The 13,116-nt window shown below is 41.8% G+C and overlaps 1 protein-coding gene across 1 annotated transcript in view; it reads left to right on the forward strand.

Annotated features, from left to right (window-relative positions):
- Window positions 1-8,420, forward strand: part of TBP (TATA-box binding protein) — a 57,249-nt gene extending 48,829 nt beyond the window's left edge. Inside the window, exons 7-8 of the mRNA XM_033939199.1 lie at window positions 3,262-3,356; window positions 7,819-8,420. Coding sequence (XP_033795090.1) covers window positions 3,262-3,356; window positions 7,819-7,898 — 175 coding nt within the window. The 3' untranslated portion in view covers window positions 7,899-8,420. The remainder of the gene's footprint in view (window positions 1-3,261; window positions 3,357-7,818) is intronic.
- Window positions 8,421-13,116: the final 4,696 nt, after the last annotated feature.

Below are 13,116 nucleotides of genomic sequence, written 5' to 3' on the forward strand. Positions count from 1 at the left end.
AAAACATTGGGACTGAAATTATTAAGGTTAGAGATTTTATTTATTTATTTAATTTGTTTTCTATCCCATTGGCCCCAAACAGCTCAGAACAGGTAACAGGTTAAACATACATAGTATACAGTAAACAGGTTACGATTGGTGCTGGATTTGCCATAATTTCTGTACAAGTTTACGTTGGTTAATATCCTAACTTGACACATTCTAGGAGTCTAATATTAATATACAGTTTACTGGTTACAATTTACCATAGTTATGCTTACAGTTCAAGTTTTCCAGTACAAGTTTTATCCTAATTGACACACAGACAGTCTACAGGTTGGATTTGCCATAGTTACAGTACAAGATTTTACAATACAAGTTTCCTTACGTGACATATACTGGTTTCTGGTACCAATATTCATTTCTTTGTGATCCATTGGTCAAGGGGGGTTAGGTGAAGAGGTATGTTTTTATTGCTCTCCTAAAGTTGGAGTCCTTCAAGGGATCTGATCTCGGTGGACAGTCGATTCCAGTGGCTCAGCATGAAGTGGGAGTAGGAATGTCGTTTGGCAGTTTGTAGTTGAAGGGCATGACCAGGGGGCATTTTGGAGTCCCACCCATCTTGAGAAGTGCTTCGATACATCCCACAGGTTCTGGTCTGGTCATTAAAGAAGGGGAGAAATTAGATCTTACCTACTAATTTTCTTTCCTTTAGCCCACCAGACCAGTCCAAAGACTATCCCAAATATAGCTTCAGTTAATAAACCACTTTAATATATTTTAATATTGCTCTCTTCTAGCGCAAAGGGTACAGTAAGCCTTCCCTTCACCTGTGAGGTTTGCAAAAGGCATTATTTACAGTTTTCAACTCCGCCTCCTTGTGTCACGGGCAGTTCCTTAGGTTACTCAGTTTTTCCTTGTGCAAGTGAGAAGTGAAGGTGCTTTTTTTTTTCTGCTCTGCATCTGTTTTATTATTTTTGGCTTCCTGGTTGCAGCTTTTATTATGTCAGGTGCCATAAGAAAGTGCATGCCCTTCTCTGTATTGCGTTGCATGGTATAGACTTGCCAATTTTGAAAATAATTAGATTTAAAGTGGTTGGTGTCAATCGTCAAGGCCTTGCACTTTCAGTCTAAAACTAGATGTCCACTTGGCAGTGGTATGTTCCAAATAGGCACAGGATTGTTTATTAGCACTCTTTCAGCAAGTGTGGTACATTTAGTGAAATGGAGGACTAGGTCTGTGGCTGCACCAGTGTGTCTTAGATCAGTGATAGAGGATTTCTATAACATTTCCAGAGCAGTAATTTATATGGTCTGGGATTGTTTTGATTGTGTGTTTGAGACTGGCTAAAATGTTAGGAAATAGTGTGTGTGTGTTTTAATTGTTATATTGTAAACCATCTTAAATGGCATTTCTAGCCAAATTGGTGGTGTATACATTTTTGAAATTAATGAAATGAAACAATGCTCACTCTTTAGAAATGGGCATTTTTTCAGGGACTTATTTCTCTGAAATCCCCATTCTGATCTTGCCTGTTTTCAAAGCCAGATAAAGTTGTACCTTGGTTTACAAACATAATTCGTTCCAGAAGCATGCTCGTAATCCAAAGTACTCATATATCAAAGCAAAGTTCCCCATAGAAAAAAATGGCAACGCTGACAATTCATTCCACAACCCAAAAGGTGCTAAGGAACTGGGAGGAAATGGCGAGGGGTAGCCCAGAGATGTGTACCTGTCGGGTGCCGGGTGCTGCAGTTTGTAGGTGGCCAGCCACGCGCAACCATCGGGGACCCAGTACAGCTGCAGGCTGCACCGCTTCAAGGAGATGCCTCTTCCGTCCACCAGCCAGCCTTCCGCACCACAGAGGACGCCCAAGCCCACGTAGCCGAGAGCTGTCCCACATGTGCATTACGTATAAGCACGCACAGTGTCATTGATCGATGTGGGTGATTATACTTAACGCGCATGTGAGACGGCGCTCAGATACATGGACTCGGGGGTTTTCCAACGTGGTGTGGAAGGCTGACTGGCGGACGGAAGAGGCATTTCCTTGAAGTGGCATTGCCTGCAGCTGTAAGTGCTCGTTTATCAGAGCGGCACCCAGTTTGCGAGACAGAAGTTTGCTGAGTGTTTTGCTCGTCTTGCAAAACACTCGCAAACCGAGGTTTGACTGTATTTGATTAGTACTGCTGCTGTCCAAAGTTGAAATCCTCCTTGATTTATTTGTTTAAAAAGCATATATATTGTACTATCATAAAAGTCTAGGCGGTTCACAAATCAAACATTCACAATTAAAATTCAAACAGACATCACAAATATATATATACAAAACCCAACAAAAATAAGCAATAGTACCCATCAGGCCCAATGGCACATATGAACTCAACATTCTAGAAAGGTCTGATGAAAAAGCAAAGTCTTTCCTATACAAACTCCCATTCTGAATATTCCTCAACTTCTGAGGTAATGTATTCCAAAATTGCGGAACCGTTACAGAAAAAATAGAGTTGCAATTTCGCTCTAAACACACGAACGATTTAGAGCAGGGGTTTTCAAAATCCCTCCTCAAGGGCTTCAATCCAGTTGGGTTTTCATGATTTCCCCAATGAATATGCATGAGTTCTATTTGCATGCACTGCTTTCATTGTGTGCTAATAGATCTCATGCATATTCATTGGGGAAATCCTGAAAACCCGACTGGATTGCAGCCCTCGAGGAGGGACTTTGACACCCCTGATTTAGAGGGAACCATCAACAGCCTTTGATCACCAGAACACAAAGATTGAGATGGCTGATAAGCATTCACAGTAGAAACCAAAACAACAGACAGAGACCCCAAGAACCTTGAATATAAGATTACAGGACCTTAAACTGAATATGAAAGACTAGTGGTTGCCAATGCAAATGCTTCAAACCCAGAGTAATATGCTAAAATCGACTATAGCCCAATAAAACACAAGCCACCAAATTCTGTGCCACCTGTAGCGCTTTGAGTCAATTCTTAGACACAGCCAAAAACAGGCCACTACAGTAGTCAAAGTGCAGACAAACCATACTCTACTACTTTCTGAAAATTCATAGGGATTTAACAATCCTTTCAGCCTTCATACAGTTCTAAGTTGCACAAATACAATTCTAATAATATTTGGGAAAGGATATTTTAGATAATTTTGTACCTTTATCATTAAGCAGATGTGCTTTCTTGATTTTTACCTGTGATATATTTTTCATATAATTTAGGTTTTTTTTAAAAAAGCTCAGTTTTGTCCTTTCTTTTCCAGCTATGAGCCTGAGTTGTTTCCTGGCCTAATCTACAGGATGATAAAGCCAAGAATTGTCCTGCTTATATTTGTTTCTGGGAAAGTTGTTTTAACTGGTAAGTTAGAATGTAATTTACTACTGGTCAGTGCATTGATATAGCAGGAGCCATAAACATCAACAAACTGCAGTTACATTTCTTAGATCAGTTTTAGTTTTATATAGTTTTAATATTTCTCTCTTAGATAGCTGAACATGGTTGGCACTTTTAAAATGGCTAGTTAATAGGTGTTTGACACTGAAATATATACAGTAGTTAATATGTCTAGTGCACACCATATTGCTATTTCATGAAAGTCTTAACCCAAATGCTGCTTTCAGTATATACCTTGATTATACTGCTATGATAATTGTTCCCTTTAAGCAAATGTACTAAGCTCCTTGATTGATGTCATTTGGGACCAATACCATTGCATCCTGCTTCAAAGTGTTAATCTGACAGGACCTGTTTCTGATTGTATGCAATTTTCAGCATAAGTTGCCCCCTTGCTAGCAGACAATACTAGTGGGAGATATACTCAATTTACAACAGGTGGGATGCAGGATTTTGTACTGCAGTGCACAAGAATGTACTTTATTAGATCTAAATAAAAAGTCTCTAAGAATTCATCTTCTGTTAATAAATTGCCTAAAGCAGAGCTTTCTAAACTTTTTTTGAAAATTCATATAACCCCTGGTGGGAGGAGTTGAAAAGATATGTATCAAGCATAGAGGCATAAAGAAACAGAGTGCTGGGGAGAAGAGAATGGGGTAATACACTATTGAAAATTCTTACATAAGAACATAAGAATAGCCTTCTAGGTCAGACCAATGGTTCATCTGTCCCAGTAGCCCATCCTCATGGTAGCCAATCCAGGTCACTAGTACCTGGCAAAAGTCAAAAAAGTAGCAACATTCCATGCTACATATACAGAACAAGCAGTGGTTCCCCCATGTCTGTCTCAATAACAGACATGGGGGAACCACTGCCATGTTCTGTCTCAATAACAGACATTAATCACTCTTACAAAAAGAGCTTAACTATATTTTCTCCCATTTTCTTGCCTTGAGTTCGGGGGGGCAGGCAGGAGAAGTCAGGCCGAGGAGGGAGAGAAGAGGAATCGGACAGAGGAAGCAAAAGAGAGCGAAGAGGAGGCAGAGGGTGAGGGGCTGCGGCAAGAGGTAGCTCCACCCACCCCCTGACATCACCCAAAGCAGATCCGAAGCTCCCCTTTAAAAGGGGAGGGGCCAACAGCGCACAGATGTTCGGCGCGCGTTAAAGGCGCTCGCCTTAGCGAGAGCGCCTTTGCGAAGGGCCTCGAAAAGGGATGAGCCACCACTAAAGAAGAGCAGAAGGAGACCACAGCAGACACAGAGGACATCCAACCAGGCAGACCCAGCAGGTACAGAAGCACACAACCAAGCAGACACAGAGGACACAACAGGCGCAGAAGACAGCCACATCAGGCACAGAGGACACACATCTATGCGGACACTGAAGACATAACCAGGTGAACACAGAAGACACAGCAGGCACAGAAGATATCCACAGCAGACACAAAAGACATCCACAGAAGACATCCACAGGAGACCGGCAAGCAGGCAGCAATGGAAGCAACAGACAGAAGCAGGATGTTGAGCTACCCAGTTTTCTGCACCGTCTGCCATATGTATGACTACCTCCCTTCTGGGAGGTGGTCTTACGTATGCGCTCGATGCGGAAAACTGGAAAGTCTGAAGAAGCAAGTCAGTCTCCTGGAGGGCAGAATACTGGAACTGGAGGCACTTCAGGCAGTGGAGGAAGAAGCAGAGAAGCAGAGATCATCAAGACGGAGGATGCATTTGAGGAAGAAGTCCGGGAGCTGGAGAACTTCATAGAAGAGGCTTACAGGGAAGTTGTGGAAAAACACCAGCTACAGTGGAACTGCCGGGATACGCCTACAGAGAGTGTGGACCACCAGATGGACAGCCACCAGGAGGAAATGGGGGACACAGCAGCAAGATCTGGAAACAGCGGCGGGAACCCACAAGAAGACAAACATCAGGATGAGAGGAAATGGATAGGAACGAAGGACAATGACCTACGGCTGGAGAGATGGGCATACACCAAGGACATGGACCTGCAGATGGAGAATTAAGAGAAGATAGAGGACAGCAATCATCGTGGGGGGGACTATCTTCAAACAAGTTGACAGCCACATAGCGGAAGGAAGACTGGATCGACTAGTGACCTGCCTACCAGAAGCCAAGGTAGAAGACATAGTGAGCCGCATCGACAGGATCGTCGACAGTGTGGAAGAAGAAGATACGACAGTGGTGATCCATGTGGGGATGAACAATGTGAGCAACAGGAACTACAACAGAGAAGTACTGAAGGAACAGTTCCGGATGCTAGGAAGGAAGCTGAAGACCAGAACTCAGAGGATAGCATTCTCGGAGATCCTGCCGGTACCCAGGGCAGATGAGAAGAGACAGATGGAGCTGCAAGCAGTCAACGTGTGAATGCGTCACTGATGTGAGGAAGAAGGATTCCACTTCATGCGCAACTGGACGGCGTTCTGGGGGAAGAGCAAGCTATACAGGAAGGACGGACTCCACCTCAGCAGAGATGGAACGAGGCTACTTGCATGCAACATCAAGAGAGAAGTTTTTAAACTAGAAAGAAGGGGAAAGCCGACAGTCGACAGAGAGAAAGAGTCGATGATTCGGGAACCGGTATACCCGGAAGATACCGTGCAGGAAGATGGAGGGGAAGACTCACCAGATCACAGACAAGACAGACCGAAAGGGACACAAGAGGGAAGGACGCACAAAAAGGGAACAGGCTGCAAACTCAAGTGTATGTACATGAATGCAAGGAGCCTTAGAAATAAGATGAGTGAATTAGAAGCTGTGGCACAAAAGTATAATGTTGACATCATCGGCATCACGGAAACATGGTGGACTGATGAAAATGTCTGGGAAATATGCAAAGCTGCTACTTGGTCTTCGGTTCATACCTCCACTTCACATTATTGGCTGGAATCTTATTCCAGACAGGATAGACACTTCAGCCAAGCAATGTTACAAAATTTATTTTCCTAAAAGGCCAACTCTCCCACATCCCATTCTGGTTAGCTTGGAGGTCACCCACATGTGAGAATATGCTGCCTGCTTGTCTTGGGATAAAGCAGTTACTTACCGTAACAGGTGTTATCCAGGGACAGCAGGCAGATATTCTCACAACCCACCCACCTCCTCTGGTTGGCTTCTTAGCTGGCTTACTGAACTGAGGAGCCACACGCCTAGGCCAGGTGGAAAGGCATATGCGGTGCGGTCAGTCGTGAACTTTCTAAAGTTCGTAAAGTGCTGGTGCACTTGTACAGTTGTCTGTACCGTGGCTCTGTGGATGATGTCACCCACATATGAGAATATCTGCCTGCTGTCCCTGGATAACACCTGTTATGGTAATTGTGCTGTTTAGTGGTGAGCAGCACCAAGGTCATAGCTACCATTGGTGGCTCTCTTCAGTTCTGCTAGTGGGTCTGAAGCTTATGAGCCCCCCCCCCCCCATGGTCTACATTAAAGGTAGCCTTCATTGCACATATTCTGCAGGCAAAAACAGAAAGTAATGTCAGAGGTGGGACGGGCCAGAAAGAAAACTTTGGACCAGGCTGCATATGTGTAATGCGGTGTCAGGTCAAAAGCGCGCCGGGACAAAGGCACGCGCAGACAATTGAGCGCAGCGCGGAGGTGCGCACCGCAGAAAATTACTGTTTTTAGGGCTCCGACGGGGGGGCATGGGAGGGAACCCCCCCACTTTACTTAATAGAGATCGCGCCGCGTTGTGGGGGGCTTGGGGGGTTGTAACCCCCCACATTTTACTGAAAACTTCACTTTTTCCCTGTTTTTAGGGAAAAAGTTAAGTTTACAGTAAAATGTGGAGGGTTACAACCCCCCAAACCCCCCATAACGCTAGCGCCATCTCTATTAAGTAAACTGGGGGGGGCTCCCCAACAAAACCCCCCATCGGAGCCCCTAAAAACTGTAATTTTCTTCGGCGCGCACCTCCGTCTTGCGCTCGGTTGTCAGTGCGCACCTTTGTCTTTCGCGGGGTTGTCTATGAACCGTGTAATGCTACTACTTCCAGTGATCAGTAAGCTATCTTTAAGGTAGACTGGCATAGAGAATGGGGGTAATGTTGATTCGTAGATTGGGGGGAGGGGGAAGATGTCAGATTGTTCCAAGGACAGGGGATGGGAGTAGAAGAGATGTTTGGAGGAGTCAGGAGCCGCTGTAGTATGATTTTTTTTTTTTGGTTAGATATTTTAGTCTCCTCGATTTCGCTATAAGGGTGGTTATTATAGCCTATTTTTCAGTAGCTAGACTCTTTGATAAGGATGACTGCTTTCTTGTCAGTCGATTATATACTTCTGGTATAAAATATATCCTCTTGACTTTGAGATACCAAATCAGTGTTAATTCATAGAGCTTTTTTCTTCACTTTACGTAATGTTCCATGGTGTGAATCTTTCTTTGATTGTGCATTTATTTTATTTTAGGTGCTAAAGTCCGAGGAGAAATCTATGAAGCATTTGAAAACATATATCCTATATTAAAGGGATTTCGGAAGACAACATAAACAGCCTTTATTTCTTGCAAGTTTAAACATTTTTTTATCAAGTTGGCACGTTTTTAAATGGCAATGTGTTTTCTGACACAGAAGCAAAATGGACTTCATTTGCACGTTGTGACCTTCATGCCTAGAGTATTTTCCTGCTGGTGCCTGTTTTTGCTGGTTACAGTATTTGAGGGAAGGAGGCTGTTTGTTTGTTTTATAGATTATGTCTCTGTTATGATTTTGTTTCATTTGCCTGGTCTTCTATTTTTATTTATATTATGTTTTTACAAATTTTAGAGATCCTTTTATCAGGTATGGTGGTTTAAAAAAAACCTGGAACAATGTACAGGAGGATCCAGATCTCTTAATATCACCCTCCACCATAACCACCCTTTTCTTATTGTAAACCTTTTAAAATATTTTTTTATTTTTAAAATCAGTTTTATTGTTTATTTTGTAAATTGTAAACTTGCTTATCTAGCAGAGACATTTCCACTCTTTCCAGTGTTCCCTAGGGCATAATAAAATTTTATTAATGCTTTTCTTGGTTGCATTATTAAACAATTATTCTATACTTACATATAGAAAGAGGGCTAAACCTTCTGAGTCCTAGCTGTCAAATTTAAGATCTGATTCACAGAATAAAATTCTTATGATTTTCTAGCTCCTGCCTACTATCAATTTTGCCAGTGGAGAACCAGGACCCAAAGCTAGGAAATCAAAGTGGATGTTGACAGTTTGCTTGAAAAGCTAACAAGTACTATCTAACAAACAAAGGTAGTACTTTATTTTTGGTTGTATAAAGAAGGGTCACACATTACTTCTGGGGAAAGTCTGCACACATAGGTGCCATTTTGCTAAAGTTTAGCCCAAGCTAAGACATTGGTGTATACCAGTGGTCTCAAACCTGCGGCCCGGGGGCCACATGCGACCCATCAGGTACTATTTTGAGGCCCTCGGTATGTTTATCATAATCACAAAAGTAAAATAAAACAGTTTCTTGATCATATGTCTCTTTAGCTATAAATGACAATATTATTATTAAGACTTAGCCAAAAGGAAAGATTTATAAACTAAAAAGAGTTTTATCGCATACAAAATTGTCATTTCTTTAATAAGACATTAACTATTTTTTTCTGAGGCCCTCCAAGTACCGACAAATCAAGAATGTGGCCCTGCAAAGGCTTTGAGTTTGAGACCACTGGTGTATACAGTATACTAAGTGCTGTGTGGCTCATAGTTATAAAATAGGACATCCAGCATTTAGCATATTTAAGCTTTAATAAAAGGGTCTCGTAATTTATAAATTTTGTAAAATGCTACATATGATAAATACTAGACCACCAGCACTGTGGCTTTTAGTTTATTTTCATTAGCTGAGGTTGGTGTATGCAAAAGCTATTTTGCTTGGAGGTAAAATATGGTCCTTTCATTTTTAAAATTATTTTATTTATAATCTAGCTTGGATACCACTTGAGTGATTAAAGAATTTCCAGACTCTCTTGGGTATGATAAAAATACAGCATTTTAATCAAACTGTTGGTGTGCAAAAGCTAGATTCTATGAGAGGAACCAGCAGTGATTGTCTTGGTTAGCTTAGAGTAACCTGATTCTCCAAAAATAAGACAGTGTCTTATATTCATTGGGGGCTCAAAAAAGGCACTAGATCTTATTTTCAGGGTATGCACATGATCATCTCTCCCTTCTTCTCCTTCACCCTAATTCTTCCTCTTTCCTTTCTCTCCCCCACTTGTGTAGCATCTTTCCTCCCCTCCCCCTGTGCAGCAGAAGTTTGCCCAGCTTCTATTCTTCTTTCCCTCATCCCTTGTGCAGCAGAACCCTTGAGCGCCCCCCACTGCGCAGCAAGCAAGCCCTACCTTCAATCGAAGCAGCGTCGGGCCAGCAGCACTCTACAGGCTGCTTCGGCCTTGTTCGTCGGGGAATTCAATCTGCCTCGTTATTGATGATATCAGTAACGTGGCAGAGTGAAATCCCCGACGGACAAGGCCAAACCAGCCTATTTACAGTGCTGCCTTCCCAACGCTACTTCAGTTGAAGGTAGGGTTCACTCTCAGTCGGCGGAGAGAGGATTGAGGGGGCGGGTTGAAGAGTTGCCGGTGAATCCCGGGACTAGGGCTTGTTTTTGGGGTAGAGTTTATATTAAGACCTACCCCCAAAATGCTAGGTCTTATTTTCAGGGAAACATGGTACTAGTAGGGAAATATCATGAAACGAAGTTTATATATTGGAAAATAATTTGAGAAATGCATTGCTCTGGATTGTAATTTTTCAGAGCATATAGTTTTCACATTCAGTGACATCAATGTGCTTTTTTTTATTTTGGATTGTGTATCAGGCTGCCAAATGGCCACAGTGTAGACCAGTGTCTGGACTCCTTTGCTCTATTTTAGTAAGAATCTTTATCATGCTTGTCCTTAATCAGTTTTATAGCTAAATACAAAACAAGAAACATCTCAGTGCTACTTGTGCACAGTTTGGGTAAGCATAAAAAAAATGGTAATCCTGATTGTTTTCTACATATTCTCTCAAAGAGGATATTTAACTATATCTATATTAGTTGGGAGCGTAAATGTGCCAGACTTGTTGAAAAGTCCTAGTTAAAATAGCTCTCCCAGTTGTTAGCCTACGTTTGCAGTTCCTGGGACCAAAGGGTAATAATCTCCTGTAAGTTTAGCAGAGGGCTATCTACAAAGGGGCCCTCATTGGTTCCCATTCACACAACCAACCTTTGTTTTTTAGTTTTGGTTTTAGCCAAAATGGGGAAAAAAAGCAGTTAGCCTCTCTAATAATATCCTAACCCCTAATGATTCATAAAAGTTTACCAACAAAATCTTCTTTATGTTGGAGAGGATGTCAACAGGAAGGAGCCCTAAATTGTTTAGATTATAAGAAAATTCTGGAAATTAGCACCTACAACATTAATAAAAAATAAAATTAAGAATTCCTCATGTGCATAGAAATCATATTAAGTAAGGAATTGAGCCCCAGCTTATCTAATGATCACAACTTCATAATTTTAATCTCTTTGCTAGATGTGTAATAGTAAAACACTAAAAATTGAAAAGGGTTCTTTATTATAAAATGAATTGTTTCAAGTAGTTCAGGATACAATAGCAATGGAAAAATTAACTTATCTCTTACAAAGTAATATTACAAAATTTTATAATATAGTATATGGAAGGTCTGTTACAAATTGTCAAGTTCAATAATAATTTTAACACTGAAAAAAATCTACAAATCTCATCCAGAACGTTACGTACTTTTGAACTGGAAAAAGGTCTGTGTTCCAAAAATTGCTATTTTCCAGACATTTTGCGCTCCATACATACAGCTTTAGGTACCACTTTCAAAAACACATCCTAGAGAAAAATGCACAAAGAAGCCATAGGGATGGCTGCATGGCATCATTCCTAGTAAACTAGCCACAGAGACATCCCAGCAAAGCAGAGGAGTAGCCTATTGTTCAATGCAGTGGACTTTACATAAAGGGTCCCAGGTACAAATCCCACCTAACACCCTTCTTTTGTATCATAAGCCCTCTAGGGACACATAAAAACCTACTGTACACCAATACAAAACCCTCAGGGCTGCAGGTATCTCATATCTATGATCTCGAGCAGTTTCTCATCACATGGTAGTACGTGAGCCACTTGTTGAGGGTATGCGACACTGGCTGCCGCTGAGAATATTGTCTGCCTGCCAAAGCCACCAGGGCTCCCTGCCCTCCATGGGTTGGGGGGGGTCCCAGTTACCTCCTTGATCGAGCTGCACTCACTCCAGCCTTCAGTGGCACTTATTGCAGGCAGTGGTTCACATGCTGCACATAGCTGACCTGGAAACCTCTTTGACGTCAGAGAAAAGGCTTGTGGATCAGCCATGTGCAGCAAGTGAACCGCTGCCTGCTCTAATAGGAATGGCCATAATATCTGAAGCTGACACAGAGCCTGTTATTATACTGCCATTGTCACATCTTTGGAGAGTAAAAAAGGGGGGCAGAGGGGTCAATGACCACAGCAATTACACTTTAATTCCTGCAGCGGTCAGCTAGGGCATCTTTTTGTGACTTGGTCCTGCTTGAAACAGATCTAGATAGAAATATCCCTATTTACCCTAGCCTGCTTTCTCTCATTTCCCTATTCCTGAAAAAAAAGTCCTCATTCTGGACTCATCCAAAATATACCCACTAGCGCTATAGCTGAACTGCAGAGAAAAACATTTCAACTTTTGAGTTTCAAAAATCACAACTTAAATTTTTTTTCATGAAAACTGTCCATTTGCCACTTTTGCAATGTTTTCTTGAAAATGAGTGCCATAATGTCCATCAATAGCAAAATTATGCTGAAATGAAAAATAATCTTAAGTCCACAATTGAGGGGTCAGAACAAGTATTACATGGGAGAAAACCAAGGTAAATACTAGTGAGGCCATCTAGTCAACAATCTTTTCAGGCATTGTGTTTGGTGTGTCCAAAGAAGAATCCAGCAGCTGCATGCACCATGAGGGTTTTAGAAGACCAAAAGAATGTTAATTGTGACAGTTCAAAAAAAACCCAATCAAACAAACCACATAACATTATAATAACAAATTAAACATGTATAAGGCGATTTTATGTAAAAGCAGCCTCAAGTTACAAAAACATAGGACCATCAATTGGCAAGATCCATCACAGTGGTTTTTGAACTGGATTCATCATTAGGACTGTTCTGTATTTAAGGATATTAGGCTTCTTCTGTCATAAATGCAGATGTGCAGTGACAAGGACCTGCTATTGAAAGGAGTGGACCAGATTAGCAAAATTATTACAATGGAAACATCACAGTGAGCCTGATACACTAAGGATTTATCCTAACTTGGAGCAACCTATTCCTAAACTGGCCTCTGAAAACTTGGTAGGACCGAGTACTTAAATTCATACTATAAATTCCACTAACCCCTGTCACTCTATCCCAGGGGTGTCCAACCTGCGGCTCCGGTTGAGGGAGTGTTTACTGTCTTGCCGGCTCCCTCCTCTGTCTTGCTGCAGCGTTTGCGTGGCCCCAGAAACATTTTTTTCGGCCAATGCGGTCCAGGGAAGAAAAAAGTTTGGACACCCCTGCTCTATGCAAATCCCTCTCTGGGATATTTTGAAAACCAGACTCTCAAAATATATATATATATCCTATATAATAAAAGGCTAACTCGCGCATGCGCAGTTCTATTTGCGTGTTCCGTGCGCTGT

The sequence above is a fragment of the Geotrypetes seraphini genome, chromosome 3, assembly GCF_902459505.1.
Source record: "Geotrypetes seraphini chromosome 3, aGeoSer1.1, whole genome shotgun sequence".
Classification (NCBI taxonomy): Eukaryota; Metazoa; Chordata; class Amphibia; order Gymnophiona; family Dermophiidae; genus Geotrypetes; species Geotrypetes seraphini.